The sequence below is a fragment of the Bemisia tabaci genome, chromosome 6 (genome assembly GCF_918797505.1).
Source record: "Bemisia tabaci chromosome 6, PGI_BMITA_v3".
Lineage (NCBI taxonomy): Eukaryota > Metazoa > Arthropoda > Insecta > Hemiptera > Aleyrodidae > Bemisia > Bemisia tabaci.
This window is the reverse complement of record NC_092798.1, coordinates 26,030,997-26,056,157: the sequence shown is the minus strand read 5'-3', so window position 1 is coordinate 26,056,157 and position 25,161 is coordinate 26,030,997. Positions and strand designations below refer to the sequence as shown.

Sequence of the window (25,161 nt, the reverse complement as noted above, 5' to 3'; positions counted from 1 at the left end):
TATGGCAGCCGTGGTTTGTAGGGCTGCACACTTGTTCCTAGGGACCCAATACGTTATCCGCACAAGATAATCATGTGTCGTTGATCTTGCTCGGTTTGAGAGTCGAGATCAAAGCGCTCGCGACAACGCGACTCAGCTAGTGCCAGCCTCACGCTTGGCTTCCTTGAAAATTAACCGCCAAACGCTGACTGCTAACACCCCCTCTCCCTTCCAAGTCCCAGCCCCGCCTGGATGGTGGCATTTACCAATAAAATCCAACCTCCATTCCACCCCGATCGGGCCTCTACCGGGGGTAAACAAGTTTATATTCCAGTGGCGTGGCGTGAAGTGCGATGTATTGATTGTTATGCCATTTGAACCTACGGTAAATAATCGATTATTAAGGTGTTCGCTGCGAACACTCTGTTTATCGAGCTTATTCCATAAGTTTAAATGGTATAACAATCGATATATCGCAAAGAACGCCACGCCACTGTTACATTCGCGGGAGGAGATGAATCCCTCAGCGAAAGCTTCAGTGACGGGGCGTGCTTTGCGATATATCTGTCGAAGGCCAACAGTTAAATCAGGCATTTTGTCAAATGCTTAGGCGAATAGTCAAATATTCTGACTTACAAACAAATTTCCGACTCTTCTCCTAATTACAGACAAAAAAATTCATTACGCCCGAAAGATTGCATTCTCTGTAAAAATGTGTATCATACAAAAGTATTTTGTTTATTATTAATTATTTTTCTTGAAAGAACCTTTATCTTGAAATCTTCAGCTTGTCTTAGAATACAAGGAAGTAAAAAGAAGAGTTCATAGATTTGATGAGTTTTTTCCCGAAATATTGGAAATTCATGAGCCCTTCGCCATAAATTTACAAAATTTCGTAATCCGTTAAAATTTAACCATTTGCCTTGGCATTTGACGAATGATTTTGCCTGATTTCACTATCGTTTTCACTGCCGTTTAAAACTATGGAAAAGGATCGATAAATAGGATGTTCGCAGCGGATACCCTAATAATCGACTCTTTACCAAAGATTCAATTGAAGGAAATATCGGTAATCGATCATTCATGTCTCGTCACCGGAGAGCTTCATGACGTACAGGTACACAAGGAACAATGCAGTTATTTCTCTTAGCCGCCAGGCCAAGCACCTAATCGGGATTGTTCCATCCTGTCAATTTTTTCACTTTTTTTGGCATATTGTCAGAAGGCTGGAAAACCTGGAAATACTAGGATCCATGAGTGACAAGAACAATATCGCGAATACTTTTGAAATCGATGCGCTGTTACAGATTTTCTCCTTCCTTCCACCTTTACCTTCGTCTTTACCCAAATGGCAGAAAATTATACTGGGAAGTCTATACTCTAGAATGCGCCAACATTTTTTTTTTTTTTTTTCATTTTTGCCTAAATATTGCTAGTTAAAATTTTAATTTAACCTCATTCGACGTGTTTCTTTGTAGGATCAGCGCTGTTTTGAGTCAAGTAGAAGCTATTGGAGATCAGCCGCATCTATCAAAAGTAAGTGAGTCGTCCATGAAATTAAGTTTTACAATCTGAAGAGGGATTTTAATTTTTTCACTGATTAATATTCCACGATTGGTTCCGATTGTAACTTTTGTCACGTAATTCCCATCAATGAAGTACATAAAATACATAGAATCAGCGCAACAGTTGGCATTTTTAATATGGTTCTTTGGAACGATACAATGTGAGCAATTCGGGCTCTTGCCAGGAAGGTGATAACACATTTTGCGGTATGAAAAATTAATGGCATAGATGATGGCTTCCACCAAAATGTTGGTGTAACCCGTAATCACGCAATTTTTTGGAGGCCTCAAGGGCACTCGTGTGAATGTTCAAAGTTAGACGAAAAACTTCGGATACTATTTTCTTTTAAATCAACAACCGGTTAACCATTTTTTGTGTAAATGTCACAGGATGTTACTACCATCACGATTGAAGTCGACAAACCAGTCCAGAAATCTGGAGTCGATTTATTCCTGCAACGAGTACTATGGGAAAAGTTGAAACAACACCACCGGGAAACCTATCACAGTGTTCCGCCTCAAGGTAAGATTTCAACTTTAATCCATAGATTTGATTTTCAAAGTTTGGAAATTGAGTTCCCTCGATGAAGATCAAGTTATATTTTCTTGTACTCATAGTTTTTAAAACAAATGCCCTTGCCTTTCTTTTGAGAGGAGATTTTATCCGCAATCTCTCAACATTAAACGTAACGAAGATGCGATTTTAAGATTCCTCGGTTAATATCAATCGTTCAAACCAAATAGTCGTACTCGACGTTTGCTGTGTTGCAGTTTTTTTTTTTTTTTTTTTTCTTTTCTTGTTCAAGTGTTCTGTTTCGCCATCAAGGGCCTGCTAACAGACGCAATTGAAGAGAGGAGAAGAAGGATGCATGAAAGAGAGTGAACATGCATGTCTCTTCAGAGTGACAACATCATCGTTCGTCACCCTAACCGGAATTCGAACTCGAGACCTCTGGGTCAGTAGTCACCAGTCATTTGCACTAACCACTGCACTGGAAAAAAAACACATTGGATCTAGAGTCCAGACTCTTAAAAACATCGACAAGAAAAAATACTCTTGATTCAATCAGATTTAAGCTTAAATCAAGAACCAAGCCTCCTAATTTGAGCGGATTTCCTTTTGATTTAAGCTTAAATCTGATTGAATCAAGAGTCCTTTTTCTTGTCAATGTTTTCAAGAGTTTGGACTCTAGATCCAATGTGTTTTTTTTTTTTCCAGTGTGGGCTAACCGAGGTCGGTTGGTTGTAGTTTTTTGGTATGAAATTATGATTTCAGGACCTCTTTAATTGTCGACTTAAGCCCTTTTCCCCTCCTCCTGCCGGCCCTCGAAGAGTGCAAATAAGAGAGAGGAGCAGGAAGGAGGTAAGCCAAAACGAGAGAGACATGGAGGGGTAGTCGCGGCAGAAAGGGATAAGCGTGTACGTACATAATCAGCGGAGTTGATAACGGAGTCTATAAATGTCACAAACATCACTTGAACCGAAAGGGGGAGGATTCAGCCAGCATCGGGCGGCTCAACTTAGAGGAGCCCAAAATAATTGTTTAGTTATATTATGGCAAGGGTAACAAAGATCTGTTTTGACGTATTATTTAAATGCCCCTCCCCCCTCCTCCCTCCCCTACGCCCCTCTCGGCGCCCCCTCCGATCGGGATCAAACACCGGCCCATTGAAAAAGGAGAGAAGAATAATAAAAATAAAAAATACAATTTACAAACAGACATGTTTGCGATCACGGGCGATTTGAAAAACGGGATTAAAGGTAAGCGTAAGCAGTGCATACAATGCGGGATATTATAATAATACCCAGCTGAGGCGAAGCGAAGGGAGACGGACTCAACATCCGAGGAGGGGCATCTAGTCTCTCTATCCGCGCTCATAATTATTCTAGCTCGCTTTAAGCAGTTTTCTATTGGCTCGCGCTGAGGGACCCGGGACTGGCCCGCGGGCCCATACAGATGTTTGGTTATAAATAAAATTGTTTGCTTATAAATATGATCGGGTCACAAAGCCGTGAATAGACGCCGCGAGTCCGCGCAGGTAAGCGACATGCCAATGAAGGAGAAGATTAGCGCAGGTAAGACGCCGGAACTGCCGTGCTAAGGAAGAACGCCGTATGAACATTCGAGAGTTGCCAAATTTCCTTTGATAAAATGTTCATTTTGGAGGAAAATTATGAATATTTTCTCTTGAAATTTTCAGGAACTTTAGATCAAAATACGAACAAAATTCTCTGAAAAATTGGAAAAAAATATTCATAAGTTTTCAAGGGAATTCGTGTTTTATCAAAGACAATTTGGCAACGCCTGAGGGCTCACACGGCGTTTTTCCCTAGCACGGCACAAACACCCCAGATTGCAAGCTCAGGCTAAGAAACCCCTGATATTCATGGCTAATTGTAGCCACGCTTCGTGCAGTTTGGAAACTACGTTGATGTGTCAACACAAACCAATTATAAGGTTATTAGGTTAGGAGATTTCGACATAACCTAAACAAATTCTTTTACGTCAATTGTTCGCACCGCCGTTTGGATTTCCTTCCTCCTTTTACCCCTTTAGCTTTGTAAGATACTTATTCAATTAATGAGATGCTTATTCATTAGTTCCTGGTTCTTTGTTACCCCATTTTATGTAGTCAAATTGTATCCCGAGTGAAAAGTAGAAGGTTGGTTGTATTCACGCAAATTAATAACCCGGCCCAACCGTAGCCTAATAAGATCGAATTTCTTATTAATCACTAAAATTCCCATAACGTGCTTTACAACGGTCAGTTGAATCTTTCGTCAGTGGATAAATTCTGTAGGTCAGCTTGTCAAGCAGATTTACTAATATTAATTAATACAGTCGAATTTTCAATGCGGAAATAAGCTTGTGAGAAGGTCACTCAATTAGTAAGCCTAATTTCCGTGAAGTACCTGACAGCGGATATTTATTTGTATTAAATACTTTTAAGCCTCATTTCATTCCTCCATCCAACCCAGTTCATGCACTTCAATGTTTTTCGCTCTCTGTTTATGAAGACATAAGTTGGACCACATTTTGCAGCAAGGAACTACTATTTCTGGCTCATCGATGAAAATACTTTTCTGCGGAGGAAAATAAATAGCACATATGTTGTTTCTAAATTAATCGGAAATAATTAGTAATTCTTTATTGCAAAAGGTCCAGTCAATGTTGAAATCCATGAAAGGCCAAATGCGAAATCAAGTCGAAAAAAACTTGGCATTATTTTCTCCTTCAATTTTGCGGATAGGCAACGTCACCAACGGTTGAGTTGAAATAGTTGCATCTTCCGCCTTGAGTACGATCCGTGGTATGTGGTGATCATTCCGTGTGACCAAGTATATCAAACACCAAAATTACAAGCAATTTAGGAACTTGTTGAAGCGAACATTTAGTTCATCCACTATAGTCCGTCCGAATCTTGCAAATTTTAAAAGGCCCATCACAGAATTGCTATAACGTGAGAAAATAGTCAATTTTCTATGAATTCTTTAAAATTGCTCAGTTTTAAGCGAATGATAAGCTGTTTTTTTACTGAAGAGCATTCAGAGTGGAATCATGATCCACGATTGAGGCGTGAGCCGCGTAGCGGCCAGGGGCCGTACTCAATTACATTTTTCGCACCGTGTTTAGTGGTTCATTGCTTATCTTGGGAAGCTGAGAGAGGTGGAAAAAGTAACAATATTTGTACGATTCTGCATGAATTAGGTGTTAAGATGTCCATACTAAATTCGCCCACTTCCCCCCCTCCCCTTGCTCGGGACGTAGCCCTTATCACGCTCTTGTAAGTCGCTTTGTTGTTATGGCTCATTACGCCCCGGCCGCTCTTCTGCACGGTTCTCCTCCTCTGTCGAGTCGAGTCCGAATGAGGCTCAACAAAAGATATCGTTCTACTTCTGGGTAGATCATGCTGAAAATTGACAGGTTTCCAGACTTGTTCCCGCATTTAGACCGCGTTTTGCCGAAAGGAACCAAGCCACATCAGCTACTGCCAAATTCAATGGGGCAATTTAATTTTTTACTTGAAAACGGATGTGCGGATTTTTGCGCAAATGTCAGTGAATTTTTCTGCATAGTGCAAAGAAAATTCCTTTAAAGTTTCAAAGGAATCCGCACATACATTCCCTGATAAAAAATTGTATTGCTCAGTTAAATTTGGCAATGGCTGATGTGACTTGGTTCCTTTCTGCTAAACGCGGTATATTTAGTCTCCTCACTGGAGAACCTTTATACTACCGTTGTAAGGAAGATCGCCGTATGAGCCTTCAAACTCGCCATAAATATTTTGGTATAAGGAGGAATTATCTGCGAAACTCGTAAATGATCTTTTTTTTCCAATTTTTCCCAGAATTCCGTTCGCTGGGGACTACTCTACAAGGTACAAACAACAGCATGCATCAAAATTTCACGTAGAACATGATTAGCGCAACGAAAATTACTGAAATCACGCGTTTGACTTTTTAGATGGCATCTAAGAATTTTTGAAAGTAGCTTCGTCTCGAATTTTGACCGTGAATATCTCGGGAGCAAGAAGTTTTTTCTTTTACCTTCTTTTAAATTGAGTTTTTTTTTTTTTTTTTAAAAAAAAAAAAAAAGGCGTCGCTATTTGAAAATGTATAGTCAGAACCCTCGTAGGCGCCTGGGGTGGACCCTTATGGAGCCTCCATCGACCGAGAACCATCCTAAAAATTTAATTTTTGTAGGTGCGCCCGTTCAAAAGTCCGCCGTGGACATTTCGGCTCACCCTGTACAATGTTCTTACGTCGAGAAAACTTTCTTGGCGGTCTATCGTTATCACCATCCGCGCGCCCTTCAGAGCCCCTTTTTTTACCCCCTTATTTTTTTTCAGCTCTTCCTTCCTCCACACTCGGCCGCGTGGTGGTAGTGAATTTTCATTCGTCACCAAACGCCTTATTCGATTCGTATTTTTCAGACGTTGTATTGTAGCTAAATGTCTAAAAATGACATGTGAAGATCGACGTTTACAGTAATGTTGAGCGGCGAATTGAACGATTGAACATATGATTCTTTTTTGGTAATTTTTAAGATGCATCCAATTCAATCATAACGAAATTCTCTCAGCACATCATTGCACTGTCACTGAAGAGACTCGAAAGTTTTATTCAAGTTGTTAAGAATGCAATACTAGGTTACCTCAACCCCACCCAGTATGTTGTCGTCCAAAATGAGAGGTCTTTCTCAAATAGAATATCTCTGTAACAATGAGGAATTGTTTCAAGTAGTATTCAGCGCTGATCGCGCCCTCAATTACTGAGTTATGTATCCTCACCGACCGTTGAGGCGAAATAGTTGCATGTTCAGCCTTGCCTAATTGCCTATTGTGCAACCTCATACTGCTCATCGGTGTGAACCTTTGGACCGATCTTTGATAAATTCCTGAGAGGTTCTTTGACTGTCTTAAAAATGTAAGTAGAGTAGAATTTCTTGTTGTGTTGACAATGAACCTTTTTAATAAGAGAAAGTTGAGACAACGCGGGCATATGGATGTCACAAACGGGAATAAAGATTACACCAATAGGACATTCCTTGTAATCTTTGATCAACCCATTCTTGAAATCCTGTCTCCGTTCCCTCTCTCATCCCATTTGTTTCTTGCCGAACCCCCGATTCCCCGGCAGAGACAATTCCCCGATCCATTCCAGTTTTATAATCTTTGCAATTGGCGAAAATGTAATCATCTTTATTCCCGTTTGTGACACTTTAAAGGCGTAAAATACGAGAACCAATCAGAAATGGATTGGCATTGTTTTTACTCTTGTCAATATAAAGGACCTCCAGTCGAACTGGTCGGAGGTCTGCTCATCGTGGCAAGTGGAAGTGGAGCAGGGATGGGAAAAGCAAACTGTGTTGGGAACGGCGGAAAAACAACATGGCATTGCATGGCAGAAGCTCTAATATGACATTCTTCTTCGCGCATTATTGAGACGCCGCGAGCGGGAATGCGAATCGACGCAAGCTCGCCCATTCGATACCGCAAATGTGGACCATAACCTAGCTGACAGTTGCCGGATTTAGAGCCGGACTCGTAATCGTTCCTTAACACTGCCGTGCTAAGGAAAAACGTCGCATGAACCTTCGGGCGTTGCCTGATTTTCTTTGATAAAACACGAAGTTCCCGATAAACTTATGAATATTTTTCTTCCAATTTTTCAGATGATTTTGTTCGCATAATGTTACCCTAAGTTTCTGAAAATTTCAGGCAAAGATATTCATAAATTTCCTCTAAAAAAACATTTTAGTGAGGGAAATTTGGCAACTCTCGAAGGTTCTTACGGCGTTCTTCCTTAGCACGACAGAAGAGATCCTCTCCTCAAGAGGCCCCTTATCGTCATCTTCCGGCAGTGCTCCCATTCCGTCTCCGTCAAAAGTTCCGGAACTCGGAACTTTTTTGTTCCCATTTCTTCAGCACAAAATACTTGCGGATTGTTGCATTCAAAACATCTGGAAAATTTTTATTTTTTTTTGGGGGGGGGGCATATGGTACTATTTTCAATTCTGAGGGGGCCAGGCCCCCCTGGACTCCCCCTTCGTTTGTCTATGGCAAGGGAATTGAGCCATGAGTCAGAGAGGTCGAGGATGCCCAGACTGGAGACTCTTAGCATCTGACGACGGAAGAAAATGAAACGCAAGTACTAAAAATATCCTTCTGTACTGAACATCTTGGAAATAGATAGACATTTTCCAAGAAGTATACTTCTTTGAACATTTAAGAAGAGTTCTACAGTGCCCCAGCGTGATTTTGAAAATTCATTCACCTTTGGCGAAATTTTTAGGGTAAATTTTTCACTTTTTCTTACGAAACAAGGGTTGCATGTGAATTCGTAGTGGTTTTTCACGGGCAGCACGGGCCCCGGTACCAGGGACCCAGTATCCCCCCTTCTTGTGGCGGGCCTGCCTGGCACTCCGCGTGGTTTTAAAACCCATTTTGCCAAATTCTCTGTAAAGACGTTAATAGCCTGTGATGCCGAATGTCTTAAAATATATTAACTAACCTCGAGTTAGGTTTTTAGATTTTTAAAATTTAGAAATTATCAGTTTCTTGATTAACTGTCAAATCGTCCTCGAATGTGCTGAAGATCCCCCATAAACCTAACCTGATGATTTGTCTATTTTCTCGAACGGCTTGTGGCTTGCACGCAAAACCACACATTATACACAGAGTTTTGGTTTTTTTTCTTCTCCGTTTTTCCTTGTAATCCTAATAAGTTCTGGTTTTCTTTCGAGGTATATCGTTCTTGAAAATACATTAAATTGCGAAATTGTTAAATGTTGCTCGTACGTAACAACCACATTTTGATATGCAAAAAATACTCATATCAATTCAATCGTCGAGCTTACTATGGTTTTATCATACTTTTATCCCATCAATTGGCGATAATATTTTCTCTGATAAAATTGAATTCACACCGATCATCAGATCATTAGTTTTGAGACTCGACGAGAGTGCTTAATGAACTGAGTTTGCAGTATTTTTTATGATTTTTTTTTGAAATGGGAAATTGTGGATAAATAGATGAAAAGTAAGAAAAATGTGCGGCCTATATATGACTTCATCTGGCAGCATTTCCCATTCAAACACATGTAATTTAGCAGATCAGGTAATTTTGTCATATTTCCTCAGAAACCTAGGATATCCTTGTTCTTGGTTCTCTTAGCAGTTTCATCTCGAACGTGTAATTTTCAAAATTTCAAACAATTATTCTCTCGCAAATTCTCGCGCATGGAAAGTTTGTATCGCGGCTCGCGAGATCGTGTGAAGGTCAGGTTTTTTTACATCTCCCTCCGGCACATCAGATTGCTGGACACTTCGTAAGAAACACTGTCTGCAGGTGCGGGAGACTTATAAAAGCATGTTGCAAACCACGCTAAGTGCGTGCCGAAGAGTGGGTTCCAGACTTTTTTTACGTACCTCTCGAGATTTATGCGCGATTTTACCTGTAGAGAGTCTATTCGCTTGGCCCAGTGGCGTGGCGTGCTTTGCGATATATCGCTGTTCTGCCATTTAAACCTACGGTAAAGAATTGATTACCAAGGTGTTCGCTGCGAACACCCTGATTATCGATCCTTTTACATAAGTTTAAATGACATAACAATCGATATATCGCAAAGCTCGCCACGCCACTGGCTTGGCCGTATCTCTTGCGCGCAACCGACCCATTCTGTGATACTTGTCACGGATCAATGGATCGTATTCAGTAGTGGTTCGATGTATCATTTGGCTCAAAACATTAGAACATAAACTCGAACAAAAATTTCAAGATTTAAGTCGGAAAAGCTGAAAATGAGAAAATTCTAAACAAATTCACTTTTCATCGCCATTTGGCACTCAAAATAGTAAAAAATCACCAAAAACCCGTTCCCTTAGATTTCTCAGTTGACTTTTGAGGCTACGTTTACACGTTGAACCAATTTATATTGATACAATCTCACCTATTTATTTTATGTATCGAAAACGATACATCCTAAGGTTTGAACGCAGCAATTCTAAGTACCCAATTTGTCATCGCACAAAACTTACTGCACTGTATTCCGCTTTCGCCGAAACAACTTTTTTCGTCAGTTCCTGACTACACCGGAAAAACTTTGACGCCTCTATAGACGAGCTCCAAAGGCACAAAGGCCACGATACCCGTTTCCGACTTGAGTTTCAAAGGATTCGCAGGACAAGGGAGTAGGTGGTTTGGAGTCGCCGGGAGATACAAAGCCGTGATCGAGAGGAAAATTGCAGGACGATGAGATGCTACAGTGAAAAAGGCAGAAAAGCAAAGAGAATAAGTGACAACTGAGTAGGCATGCGAGAACAATAACATGGCTGGTTATAGGCACCGCTTTGATCCATATTAAACATTCCATAGACGGCTGTTTGGCTGGTTTTAGCTTATGCCGAGGGTGTTAAACAGTGCGTGACCAAATTTTACACTCACCCGAACCCTTGCATACCTCCCTTTCTCGTGTCTTCATTCATCGCTACCAGTCAGCATCCACTCACACAGGGTTGTCGATTGTGCCGCGACAAACGCCATTTTTTTCTTTTTCACTTTTTCATGTGGAAGGCATCTCGAATGCACTTTCAAGATCGAATGTTTCGTATTAGCTTTTTGTTCTTTTCGTAAAGAAATCACTCTACAGGATTCGAAAATTTACTTTCTGTTGAAGATAAGTCCATCCTTTCGTAGCACCCTAAGAATAACTGTCAATAGGCATACCCGTTAACTCTTATGTAGCATGGCATGCTTTATGGAATATTCTTTTTTACTAAAAATAGCGCAAAATAGCTGACAGAACAAGCGCAGAAACGTTCGCTCTTTTTGTTAAGTTTTCGGTTTCGGTAATTGAACAAAACCGGGCCATAGAAACCGAACTTTGGTTCAGGTAACCAAAATTTTTGTTGGTAGTACTGTTATGCCTGTTTTCACCCAATCGAACATCTAAACCTTAGTTTAGTTTCTATGATCGAAAATCAGCCGAAAACATTGGTGCACCGCATGAACCAAACCCCCTGCTAGGGTGACATCAAACGTAAGGAAGAAATGAAAGATTGGGAATTTCAGTGAAATATTTCATGAAATTCCACGAGGCTGTGAAGTATTTCATATTTTTCAGGGGCAAGAGTATGCAACCCGCACTCAAACACACAAAAATAGAAGAAAGTCACGATTTTTACTTTTTCCGAAACATGAAAAGGAACCGGTATGTTTCAATATCTGTCATAAATTTCTGAAATTTCACGTAGTATTTCACGTGATATTTCAAGATTTTATTTTTCACAACATTTTGCCACCCTGCTCCATGCTCGTAACCGCATATCTTTACGCTTGCCCAATTTGTCAACGTCGATCGCTACTCGCTCCTCTCTCACCTCCCCGTGGGCCGGTAATAAAAAATACTCGATGGCGAGAAAGTTGCACGTTTCCCGAAACAGCGGTGTCCTGAACATTGTACACATATTATGGTAGGTAATCAATTCATATTAAAAATATTTCTCACCAAAAACAGCGGTAGCGGGCGCGGCGGCCGGAGCTTTCGAGTTTTATTAAATCTTTTCCCGATGGCGTCGCGTCGCGTCGTTGGCGGATCTCGGTCCGCCCCTCTGCCCGCGCACAATGGGCCCCGCCGGGATATAACCATCGGACCGTTTACCCGGACTCAAATTAACTAATCTGCGTTAACAGTGGGGGACAGTTAACACCTCGACCCTACCGCGGATTTGCTCTCCTATGTGTGCAAGAAAGTTCCGGAGGCTCCCAGACAGCGCTGCCATTTTATTTTACCGAAAATTCCCAGGCTCCCGAAAGTAATTCCGATTTATTTTAAAAGTTCCGGGAAAATGTCCAGAATACGCCCTGATTTAGTTCCGAAAATCATCAAATTCGACACAAATATATTCAAATTTGATCAAATAATCGGTCAAACTGACAAAAAAACCCCTAATTCCTCTAATTCCAAGAATAGCTGGAAATTCTGGTCATTTCGAAGATTTCAAGTAAAGTTCCGAAATTTGGAATCAATTCCGGGAATGGCAGCACTGTAGGGGGATTTTTGATCTCGCAAAAATCTACCGATGACGTCATGCTTGTACTGATTGGCATCGGTTAAAAATCAGGGGGTTCTTTCCGGGGATATTTAATAAAAACGAGTAATGAATATACAAACGTCGCAATCGGAGGAATGCATTTTCCTAGTCTCTCCATTGTTTTCTGCGCTAAATTCACAGCAAACTGTACCGGAATGAACACAAAAATTGTGTTGGTTTGTTTTTCACTCCCTACACTGGAAAAAAAACACATTGGATCCAGAGTCCAGACTCCTAAAAACATCGACATTTAAGCTTAAATCAAGAACCAAGCCTCTTAATTTGAGCGGATTTCCTTTTGATTTAAGCTTAAATCTGATTGAATCAAGAGTCCTTTTTCTTGTCAATGTTTTCAAGAGTCTGGACTCTAGATCCAATGTGGTTTTTTTCCCAGAGTATATTAACTAAAAGTGACACAAGAAGACACATATTTTTATCGCGATGCAATAGCCAAAAACTAGTTAATATAACATTTCGATTGAATTTCTGGCACGACCATAAACAAATATCCGACCGAAAACGCAAACTAATTTTCTTAGTCCAAAATAATTTCAAAGACGAATTCGCTCCATTGTGCGGAGGCCAATCGCCCCTCCCCTCCTCTGTGATGTACCCGATCAAATTAAATAATCATAAACAGCCTGAGCCAGGTTCAAAGCGTGAACTGAGCGTGCTCTTGACTGTTCGCGCGCCGGAAAATTTGCTTGCCCTCCCAATTTGTTTCGCGTGTTTGCCCTCTTAATTTCTTCACCCTCTGCCAGTTTGACTATCTCTCAATTTCACGAGCGCCATGTAGAGTGAGTCTTTCTCTACCGTTCGGCCTGCCTTAATCCTTTGTATACTCACATTTCTCTCGGGTTGTCTCGTTTCCTTATATCACTTGTGATTTTACTTAAAATATCCAATCACGTGCCCTGCGGACTGACAGTTGAAATTGATAGGCAAAGCAGTAGACAAAGAAGGGATATGGAGAGATCCTAATGGTGAAAACAGGTAGTTGCAATGGACGAAGGAGGTAGGCAATACGCTAAACTTAACGGCAGCCCACGAGACCCTGTAGTTGGTCCTTAATTTTCTCCCTTAATCTACAAGAACCACCCATTTCAACGAATAACATCGGAACACACAACAAATGGATGTTGTTTGTATTGATGGTTGTTTGGAGATTATTTTTAAAGATTTCAAAGTTTTAGTACAACAGCTTTTACTGTTTTTTAAAAATTCGATCGTTTTATTAAAATTGTATATATTTTCAAGTTTTATCATAATCGAACCGACCCGCGTGTTTACGTTTTTACATCTAGAAATAATCTCCAAGTGAAAGCATGGGGTTTTAAATATTTCAAAGTTTTAATACAACAGCCTTTACTGTTTTATAAAAATTCGATCATTTTTATTAAAATCATGGATAAGTATAACAAAGTCTAAAAAGTTGTAAAGAATCACACTTTTAAGTAAGCAGTTTAAGGTAATAAACAACAATGTTCTAACCAATTTGGAAGTCACAAACTCGAGTAGAAGATTAGGTAATTGGCATAGTCTTCATCAGTCTTCAAGACGGGATTTTGTGGCAAACTTAATGCCGAAAACCACGAGTAAAGTAAATGACGTAAAGTGTGAATAAAGTAAAGTAATGAAGTGATGAGCGCGCCAGAATAAATCTATCAAAGCAGGTGTATTATTTCGTTTTCAATAGCTTTTTTCCACTTGATCACTCATAACCGCGCTGCACCATGTGGGTCCTTGCTGTAGCCCCCCTAGCCCGACTCAACTTGCATTTTAGCCGAGGGATCGGACACTGCAGGGGACATTTTAATAAACGGGATCGCCTTTATATCATAAATCCTAGTTGTCAGATTGCACAAATAATTGTGAGTTTTTGTCCGCTTCTCTTTAATTATAAATTATTTTACTCGTTTATTGCTTATACTTTGAGGTCTAGTCGTGTGTCAGCCGGTGATATCCCTGAAATAAAATGTTCTGTTGGCTCGTTGGAGACAGGCTAATATATCATGTCGGGCCTATGTGAAGAAGGCAGAAAAACGTACGCACGAAAAATTTTATAGAGTTCACGTTAAATAAGTTTACGCACTTTTTGACTGCGACTGAAGATCCACCATATTGATTCTCGCATCTAATTTCCACGCTTAAATGACATCAGACGATCTTCTGTAACAGTCTAAGAGCAGGATAGCATGAAATATAAGAAAGAAATGAAAAATTGGAAATTTCACGAGGCTGTGAAATATTTCATATTTTCCAGGGGCTAGAGTATGCAACCCGCACTCAAACAAACAAAAATAGGGGAAATTCACAATTTTTATATTTTGTGAAACATGAGAAGGAACCGGTAGTTTTCAATTTATTTCACATAAATTTCTAAAATTTCACGAAATATTATACACGCGAAATTTCAAGATTTTATTTTTCATGAAATTTTGCCACCCCGTCGAAGAGTGCGTAAACTTATTTTGGCGTGGAGCGGACTCCCCTCAGATCGGCACCATCGGTTTAGTTCTGCGAACCTTTCCAAACTTTGGATCGGCTGTCAAAAAACCGCAAATTCACCGTTACCTAATTTAGGGACGGCTTCTTTGTTGTCAAGCTTATTCGTTTAGAATTCTCCCCAAGTTTGGCAACGCGGAAGTCGACGTAGGTCCTCAGAATGAAACGCAGTGCGATCACCACTCATCGGAGATGCTCGGCAATCGACGGCCACTTATCGGCATCGGGCATCGAACATCACTTGTTTTGCGGCCGGGAAACCAGAACCTTTACAAATTACTGGATAAGTGCGGGCTTTGTCCCCAGCCTGACCCATTTATTCCATCCCTCCAACTTCCTTCTTCCCTGTGTCGCCCTTGGTTGGGGGACGCTGTCTCCGCTGAGGGCAACTTTTGTTCGACACACCACTTCAATGTGTACAGTGCTTACGAGGTGTGTCGTGGGCTGTTGATTAGCTCCATCTACCCATAGAGAAAAAAAAGGAGGTGTTTGCATTTCGGGCGTCTTGGAATTTTTTTGATGACGTGGGTCGGTATAGCGACGTTTATCATCGATTTTCTTGGAAATGGTGTAATTTACGGAAAAGTCATTCTATGAAAAGTGCTTGAAATTATATCATGAGTTGATTCAAGTATAAATCGGACATTATGGTCCGTTTTTCATATTTCGAATTCCGGATTTCGCTGGCCAGGTTCTACCGACCTACGTCACAGGGTAAACAAACCTTAATATGCAAACACCTCCTTTTTTTCCTCTATGCCATCTACCTATAAATCAGCATCGATAAACCTGAGAACCTAAGCGAAGGGAGTTTTTCCCCGTTTTGCCCTGTTTTGTCTAAAAAATAATTGAATCGGAGCGTGCGAAAACCGCTTTTGTCCATATTTCCAGTCTTCAGTTTTTTTGAGTTGATGATACTTTTCAAAGTTGGATGCAACCTCGAAAGTCGCGTCAATACTCGTCTCTGGGTTACCTTAGTCCCAAAACGAGTCCCTTCATCACTTTTATGGTTGTATCAACTCGGAAAAAAACTGAAGACTGGAAAATGGACATTAGCGGTTTTCGCACGTCCCGATTCAATTTGTGTAATTATTTTTCGTCGATTTTTACACTGTAAAAACTTGTAAGTTAAGTCTTCCCAAAATTACAGTGTAACGAAATACAATGGTCTACAAGATTATGAAATAATAAAGCTCCACAATACACGCATCTTCATCAACATGTCTCGTACCAGTTTTCCCCGTTTCGTCTTTGTCTCAAAAATCAATAATGTTACTATTTTTCGTCAATTTTTACTCTGGGAAAATCTTGTAAGTTAAGATTTCTTAAACTTATTGCGGAACGAAATACAATGGACCAAATGATTATGAAATAAAGAGCCACAATACATGCGTCGTCATAATGATTTATAGAGCTCACGTGGAAATAGTAAGACGCCGTTACGTCAGAGGAGCTACGATCTGACCGGATCCACGAGTCAATTGGGCTGGATTTTGCAATTTGGAACTATAAATTCTGGCCCGGTTTAAAAACAACGTATGTACCATTAGTTTTCCTATGCACATAAGTGTTTTTTCAGATGAGCCAGAATTTAAAGTTCCAAATTGCAAAATGCAGTTCCATTAATACTGTCCATAGAGAAAAAAAAGGAGGTGTTTGCATTTCGGGCATCTGGTACTTTTTTTGATGACGTAGGTCGGTTCGGCGACTTTTATGATCGATTTTCTTGGACATGGTGTAGTTGATGGAAAACAGTCATTCTATATTATATGTTTGAAATTATATCATGAGTTGATTTAAGCAAAAAAATCGGACGTTTTGGTCCGTTTTTCATACGAGGTGTGGTCAAAAAGTTCCCGGACTGGTGCCGCCCTGGGCTAAAAAATGGTCCAAACGAGCTAAACTTAGGTTCGTTTGAAAGCTTATACTCTCATCAGTATACTCCTTTTTAGTTTTTGAAAAAATATTTATTAGTTTTCGCACAGCGTCAATTTTACGGAGACGTGTTTGCGCCGTGCGGCGATTTTGTCTGCGAACGAGAAATGACCAACATCCACTTCCAACTTTGAGGTGGCTGATAAGACAGGTGCATCCAGCGATCACGCTGATATGAGTCTATCCTACCTCTGGTGTACTTGCACAAGATAAACCACTATTGTTTACCTGAAATGTGTCACTTGGAACGCATCAAGATGCAATTTTTCGAGTTCAGTTTCGAAAAATTGCATCTTGATGCTTTCCAAGTACTCGAAAAATTGCATCTTGATGCGTTCCAAGTGACACATTTCAGGTATAAACAATAGTGGTTTATCTTGTGCAAGTACACCAGAGGTAGGATGGACTCATATCAGCGTGATCGCTGGATGCACCTGTCCTATCAGCCACCTCAAAGTTGGAAGTGGATGTTGGTCATTTCTCGTTCGCAGACAAAATCGCCGCACGGCGCAAACACGTCTCCGTAAAATTGACGCTGTGCGAAAACTAATAAATATTTTTTCAAAAACTAAAAAGGAGTATACTGATGAGAGTATAAGCTTTCGAACGAACCTAAGTTTAGCTCGTTTGGACCATTTTTCAGCCCAGGGCGGCACCAGTCCGGGAACTTTTTGACCACATCTCGTATTGCTAATTCCGGATTTCGCTAACCAGGTTGTACCGACCTACGTCACAGGGTACACAAACCTCAAGATGCAAAAACCTCCTTTTTTTCCCTATGAATACTGTTTATCCCCAAGAACACAAGAACACAATACTGTTATTTCAGAAGTGGTGTAAAAATGGAGGTCGATTTGACGTCAGAGGACCGAGAAAGTGTGCGTCACGACGTCATGTTCTTCCGGTTGTCCTAACGTCGGGACGGGAAGTTTCTCGATCAGTATTGTTGGATCGCAGAGCCGCTTTTTACGTGTAGATATACTTACGTCACGCGCATCGATTCCGAATCAAAATTCGATGTACTTGTCTAAAACGGTGGTGCGAAAGAAAAGCGTGACTCACTCGACGACTCGTCTGTCAGTGGCGTGGCGTGCTTTGCGATATATCGATTGTTCTGCCATTTAAATCTATGGTAAGGAATCGATTTTTAAGGTATTCGCCGCGAACACTCTGTTTATCGATACTTTCCCATAGGTTTAAATGGTCGATCAATCGATGTATCGCAAAGCACGCCACGCCACTGTTTCTGTGTTATTTTTCAGGGCGTCGTGCGGCCGTCGGATGAGGACGGATGGTACTTGATACAAGCCGTCTATGACGTCTACGATTGGACGCCCGTCAACGTGGATGCGGAAAGCTCGAACGTCGCATGTCGCCTTATTTTAATCGGTAAGTATATTGTTTACTCGTAATTAAAACGGATGGATGGAGGAGGATGGGAAAAATCAGTTGGGTACCACGTCTTACGTACGTAGCATTGACGTTTTAGGATTTCTTATACAGCCTCAGCCACGAGGTAAATCTGAATTCCCAAAGCAATCATCGTATTCAATAGTTATTTTTGCAGGAAATCATATCGATAGCAAATATTATTTACCCGTAGTTAAAGCGGATGGATGGAGGAGGATGAGAAAAATCAGTTGGGTACTACGTCTTACCTACTGTAGCATTGACGTTCTAGGATTTCTTATACAGAAGCTTCAGCCACGAGGTAAAACCGAAAACCCGAAGCAATTATCGTATTCAGTAGTTCTTTTTGCAGGAAATCATATCAGCCTGGAAAAAAGTTCCACGCTTACAAGGCTTACTTCTTACATTGTGTGTATTTACTGACGCCTTTAAAGACTTCACTCGCCGTGGGGGAAAAAATTATTAGTAATACTTATTTTCCCAACGCAGATCTATGCGATTGGTTTTCGGTGGTGCAAACCTTGCTAATCCAACATTTGCTTCTCGAATCTGTTGTGTTCAGAAGAGGTCGATTTATGAAGGGCTGATATTGAAGTTCAGTTTCTTATTGTTGAAGATGATGATTGAAGAAAGTAAATATCGTTTTTTTGAAGATGTTGATTGAAGAAAGTAAATATAATATAATGATGGTTATTTTTGTAACTTTGTGCACTTTCAAATGATTTCAAACACAATCTCAATGGGAGTAGAATCCTTCCCATACAAACGGGTCATTTTTCTGTCACCTTAAGCGAATTATACATATGCAGGTGAACACTCATCAAGAAACTCATTAAGTATCATCTGGCGAAAAATATCGTATATGGGTCTCGAAACTTAACATTGCCTCATCCTTTTACACTGCTTATGCTTCAAAATAAATTAGCAAAGATTTATTTTGAAGTATAAAAACTTTCCGACAAAATATCCAATAATTATTTTTAGCGGCTCTGGTGCTTGCACTAGAGCTGCTATTCCGGACGGTCCCAGCTGGGGAGTATCAATGCAGCATGTTACATTGTAGAGACCGCGCGTTGGTTGATGGGAATCGGCGCCATTTTCGGCTATGTTCCTTGTCATGACTTTATTTTATTGCATACTGTTTTATTGTTAGTCAATGCTATGTTGTGTATTGTATTTTTGGAATCATGGTGATACAGTCAACAATTCAAAACTTGTTTGTGCTTTTATCTCGTGATGGAAAAAATGTACTTTACGTTCAAAATTTGAAAATTTGAATTTTAAAGTTTTCGCGGTTAAGGAAGCTTTAACCACTGGGTTGGAGCTTCCTAGTCATATTACTTGATATCAGCTGATAGCAAACAAAGGTTACCAGGGAAACCGTAAACGTCTAACAACTATCGTGGCCATTGGGGCGATTCGACAGTTTGAATCGTTTTCGTTGATTGAATCGACAGTTGTCGGATTGTACATCAATGACAAAATGTGTCTAGGCCCTCATTCTTGACTACAACTACTGCCCCCAGAGCCGCTCTCCGACGCCAATGCGTTGGAGCTTCCTGCTTGTTTTTTTTTTTTTCAGAATAACTAGGTTTAATTCTAGGTATGTGTTACTATTTTTCTCTGATTTTCTCCGTAGGAAAATTCTTGGAGAAGGAGCAATTAGAAAAACTGTTAGCAACATGTTTGGAAGAAGCGGAAAAGAACTGTGGCTCTTAGTTTGATTTGTCATTCGATCGCGATTTGAAGTTTCAATATTTCAAGATGTTCAATACTACACTCACATATTCTTTACTCGAATCCAGTCAATTGTTCTTAAGTCAAGCTATTCTGTGATTTTCGTGTCCTTCAAGCATGAATAAAAAGTATTATGATTTTCATGTAATCAGTGATTTTTGCACTCCTCTTCCATTTTTTAAATTTTATATTTTCCTACGTATTAAAATAAGGGAAAAAAAGGAATTTTATTGATCCCCTCCTTAGATTCATTTTAAATCCTCTGCTTTGAAAAATTATTTTTATGAAGAATAGCTCTGCGACCACATACATATCTCCACATGTATTATATTTCAGTCTGTAACAATTATTCATCCAGCCTATGCACGTCCTCAATATTTATCTCATCTAGTTATACAGAGTAAGAATATTAATTATTGTAATTTTGATGATAAGAATATTACAGCCTCGTGTATTTTGAGGATCTACTCGGAATGTTACCCGAAAAATATGTTCGTGTGCTTAGCCACCTCCTCCCTCCCTCACAGGAAAATGTTATGGCGATTTCTACTAGTTTCTTCTTTACACGTTTGAATTACAGTAACCAACATCGAAAGCACTGGCTCTTAGAGAGAAGTGTCAAAATGAAAAAACTTAGCAACTTGAACTTCTTGATTTATTTCTCTTGCAGACACGCTTCAAATAGTTTAATACTGTGCTTTCAAAGTGCACCCAGTAGCGAGCGTCACAACTCCTTCATTTAATTTATTTTAGAAGTCAAACAAATCGGACGCTTTTTCAACGAACACTTCGTCCAGGAAGAGCTGAGCTGCTCTGCCGCACTAAGGAAGAACGCCGTATGAACCTTCAGGCGTTGCCAAATTTCCTTCGATAAAAACCGAATTTACCGGGAAAACTGCGAATATTGTTTTCCAAAATTTTCAGACAATTTTGTACGCAATTTAATCTAAAATAACTAAAAATTTCAAGGAAATATATGTATGAATGTCGTCAAAAATACATGTTATATTCAGGGAAATTTGGCAACTCTCGAATGTTCATACGGCGTTTTTCCTTAGCACGGTAGTGATGTCGGAAGGCCCGCATTCTTTCTCGCTTGAGTGCAACACAACAGAACCATAGTTGCAACTTGAAGAGCAAAATCATTTTGAGGGTGAGGAAGAGTGCCCCAAGTAAAACTTGTAGCAACATTATTTTCCTGATCTTCAAGGTTTAAGGCATGTTGAAGGGTGATTGAAAGTTGCGAAACCTACCCTCCAAAGTCGGCTATAAAATAGAAAAAGCATAAACTCAAGCTGTACGCAGGCAAGAAAAACGCTATATAGCGTTGTCTCCTTTCGTCAAAATGGCGTTAAAATGGTAGCTCAAATCATCATCGTGAATCGATTGCAACGATAAGTGACTCAAAGTTGGAACTTGATGCGATTGATGAGTGTTGCAACTCAAAATAGAGCGGCGCGATTCTTTTCTGATCAACAATCGCGAACAGATCGTATTTATCGATGCACATTGAGCTTCTATTTTGGCGCCATTTTGACGAGTGGACACAGGGCTTATAAGAAACGTGGCCCGCTCCGTGACTCAGTGGATCGAGTCAATGTGAGAGATCGGACAAAATTGTGAAACTTTAAATGCTCATAACTCCGTTCATACAAAAATTTGAGGTTCTAAAATTGGTTTCATTGGTTTCCTCGTAAAATTTTCTTTCAGAAGCGCCCCTTAAACTTTAACTAAAGCGATCTGATAACTTAAATGTGACATCTAAAACATTACATTTTAAAACATCAAAATTTGCAGTTTTAGTCAAAAATTTTATGTCCGACGTCTCTAATTGACTCGATCCACAATGCGTGGCTCCCGTGGGGAAGAACGCTCATTTATGAATACTCTTGGTCATTTTGGTTTGGTATTGGAATCTAAAGATTGGCAGTGACTTTCTTTGTGTTACGAAGTTGGCTGTCCTTTTGGGCGCTAAAAGCTCCATATTTCGATATGTACGTTCTGCCCCTTCATAATTCGTCCCATTTTGTATAAGGTTTCGTCAAGATTTATTTTCCCTACCAAAGTTTGGCAATAATGGTTCCCCGCGAGTGAGCGTTGAGCACTTGAACGGCTTCCGTCTCAAAGGAGCCTTTGAACGCCCGTGATTTTTGTACATAAACATTTTGATTTTTTTCAAGACTTTGCAGAAAATCCTCGTCTCCGTGCAGTGCGCGTCCTTTTTCTGCTCGCCCAAACTTCTTGCTGACTAATATTATTCCTCGCTTCTCCCCTCCCGCCCACCCCCGACCCTCCATCTTGCTTCTCGCCCGTGTTTCATTTTGATTCGCCTCTCTTTGAACTTTCGTGTAAGCAGCAAGCGTAAACGCCTCCTCATTTTATCTGTGTCGCGGGAATTCTTCCCTTTTTTCCGCGCACATTTTCGTCTTAGCAGCCATGATTCACGACGTTTTTCTCTACGTGTCTTGGATGGATCGACGTACTCGGTTGAAACGAAAATCTTTTGCTGTGCCACAGAATGTGCCTCTGTTTATGCAAACTCCGTATTCCTCATCACTGCTCCAGAGCCGATTATCATGATTTATCCAACTACTTTTGATACCTTTGGTGAAAAAAAACTTTTTTATGTTTATTGATGGCTGATTTATTTTCAACTATTTTTACAAAATTTCAATTTGCCTCCAATTTTCTTTAAAGCGACATCGTTAGGAAATTATTTTTTGTGTTTCAAAATAGCGTTCATGCCTTGTGTTCGCTTTTTTTGCAAATTGTATCACAGATTACATACCTTTTGTGTAAACCCTTGACAAAACACTACCAGCCATCGTTAACTCTCAACCGGCTCTAGAGGTATCATTACTAAGCTTTCTGAACTCCTAAATTTTTAGTTTTGTCACGGTTCGTTCTACCATTGTACTGGGCCAATTTTCGTGTTTTTCCAGAACTTTTTTATCATGGTGCAGTCGATGCAATCAGTTGATTTTGTAGAGTTACGCAATTTTACCGTAAACTGATTCAATTCAAAAAGCTAGCTTTGGATTACCGCGACGCGCAGTAGTTTTCATCGGTCAGTTAGACAGGTAACGACAGCTTGTTCGCCTTCAAACTCCCGGGTATGCAATGTAGGCATCCATCGAGCACGAATAGTTGCATCCTCACGTAGTGTCTCGCTCAAGTTGCGTCTGCGTTCCTGGGTCGTGCCACGTCGATCGGTTGAGGCACCGTAACCCGGACGCTTCATCGACCTTTTTATTCTACCTTGCCAAAACAAATCCCTCCTCTTATAATGAGTACAGTACTCCTCTAAATATAATGACACAACCTATTTTTAAAGATAGAAAGAAATTAAAAATTCGACAAACGAATTCCGGGGGAACGGTGAACATTATGAACATATGAAAAAATGTGAACATTTGAGGGGCTAGAGAGCTTACGTGAATACTTTTTTTGTGCAGTTTTTGGGGGAATATCCATTGAAATACCGTGTACATAATAGAAAAAGCGTTCTTCCTAACTACCGCTTTGCCCAATATGATTCTCACGAAAGGCGCAATTGAGCATTCGCTTATGCATGTGTGTTCTAATTATTCCCGGGAATGGCCGCACCCTGCGTTATTTCCCGTTATCTGTAATGATTCGAATGACGAAGAAGGATGCCTGAGGGTTATGAATTTACCATCACGTATACGAACGGGCTATTCAGCTTCCTCTGTCCTTTGAAGAATCTATTCTTTTTCCTCTTACCTTGTTTGATTTTTTCCTCGTGTTTTTCTGGTCCTTTTATTCTATTGGCGAAAGCCAGAGGCACTCAAAATCATGTTTGCTTATTTTGTTCATGTCGTAGCTCAACAACGTCATTGTTGCCGTTTAAGCGATGGAATATTTACTTTCTCCTTCGCTGAAATGACGTTGTTTTACATCATTTGGCAACAACACCACACCCTGCCGTATACCTGTTCGACCTATTTCCCATCATTTGTTCGGATCATGATTTCATTCATAATTTTTTATTTTATTCTGACCCGATCTGCGTGGAGGTTCATTCTGAGAGGCGGGATTTTTCTTTTCTTTCTCTTCCCCCTCTCCTTTTACATCACCCCCACTTCTCATTCTGCAATTCGGCAAACGGTCTGAATGAGCAATTCTAAGTTTACTTACTTTAAAATAACATTATCAGCTCATTCATTCCCAGGCATGTATGGTTATCTTACCCCTGGATGAGTTTGTTATTATGTGAAACTCCCTCAAATACAGGAGGACCTTCGCTCTTGACTCGTTTTGTCATCCTTGCAAAAAGAAACACCGCACCGTCTCAGGCTTAGTGCTCGAGTCTCATGCGATGTTTTGTCATTGATGACTCGAGATAGTGTTTGCAAGGGTAATGAAGTTATTTTTTTTAATATCTTGAGCCTCATGATAGTATGGAACTTCAGATCTACTTTGCTCAGTTGCAAGCTCAAGCCTCTGATTTCGAAATATCATCAATTATTACTGACACAAATCTATCTTTTAAAATCTAGATGTGGTCTATCAAAGCTTAATGAATTGAAGATGTGATGAATAGATCAAGGTTTTATAACATAATTTTCTTTTCTGCGATGATGCTTCAAGGAGCGCTTTTAACCGAAACGAAAACTTTTCAGTTTGTTGTATTTGAAGACTGAACGATACTGCAGTTAGGGAGATGGAAATGGAGGGGTACAAATAAATCTAACAAAAAGTCTAAATGAAGGAAAAGAGCTTCCATTTTTACTGCACCAGGCTTCTACCTGGAATATTCAACCGAGAAGTGAACTCAAATCTCCGGTGATGAAGGGAAGAGATAATATTTATGAAAAATAACAAATGAAAATGTAAGGTACCTTTTTAGCTTTCATGATATTGCTCGAGAGCGCTGTTTTTATATCAATAAAAAACTTGAAACGCTTCAAAAGCTATCAGCGCTGAAAACCCAACAAAAACATCAAGTTTATCTCAACTTTTCCTGTGTACATTTCAATACTCTAACTAATTATTTCAATCTTTGTCTTCTTTTATTCCTCGTTCTCAACGATTTCAAAAGCGAATTGAAATATTTCCTACTCCAAAAGCCCAAGGAAGAATGATTTTTCATCTCCTTAGAATTTATTATTCTCTACTTTGCTGTTTGTTAATTCAACTTCTCTTTAGAAACAGTAAAAATACAAAAGTTTATCCTAATCATTCATCATCTCATAGTCCATTTTGCCCCATTGTCAGTTTAATTGGATTGCATTTTGCAAATAGGAACCACTAGCATTGCGATGATGCTAAGATTGTGCAACTTCATCTTTTGCAATAAAATTGCGGGAATCGTGAAAAACTATGAAATTTAGATGGTAATTTTTGTCTTAAATTTACAGTTTTTAGCGAATAAAATAGAAACTATTAATGGATAATCGGATTTTTCCTCCTAG

The 25,161-nt window shown here is 39.9% G+C and overlaps 1 protein-coding gene across 2 annotated transcripts in view; it reads left to right on the top strand.

Annotated features, from left to right (window-relative positions):
• Nucleotides 1–19,874, top strand: part of LOC109042528 (zinc-regulated GTPase metalloprotein activator 1) — a 49,759-nt gene extending 29,885 nt beyond the window's left edge. For both annotated transcript variants that reach the window (XM_072301644.1, XM_072301643.1), the window contains 4 exons: nt 1,458–1,515; nt 1,935–2,067; nt 17,842–17,968; nt 19,629–19,874. In XM_072301644.1, the coding sequence (XP_072157745.1) occupies nt 1,458–1,515; nt 1,935–2,067; nt 17,842–17,864 (214 nt within the window). In that variant the 3' untranslated portion in view covers nt 17,865–17,968; nt 19,629–19,874. The remainder of the gene's footprint in view (nt 1–1,457; nt 1,516–1,934; nt 2,068–17,841; nt 17,969–19,628) is intronic.
• The last annotated feature ends 5,287 nt before the right edge of the window (nt 19,875–25,161 follow it).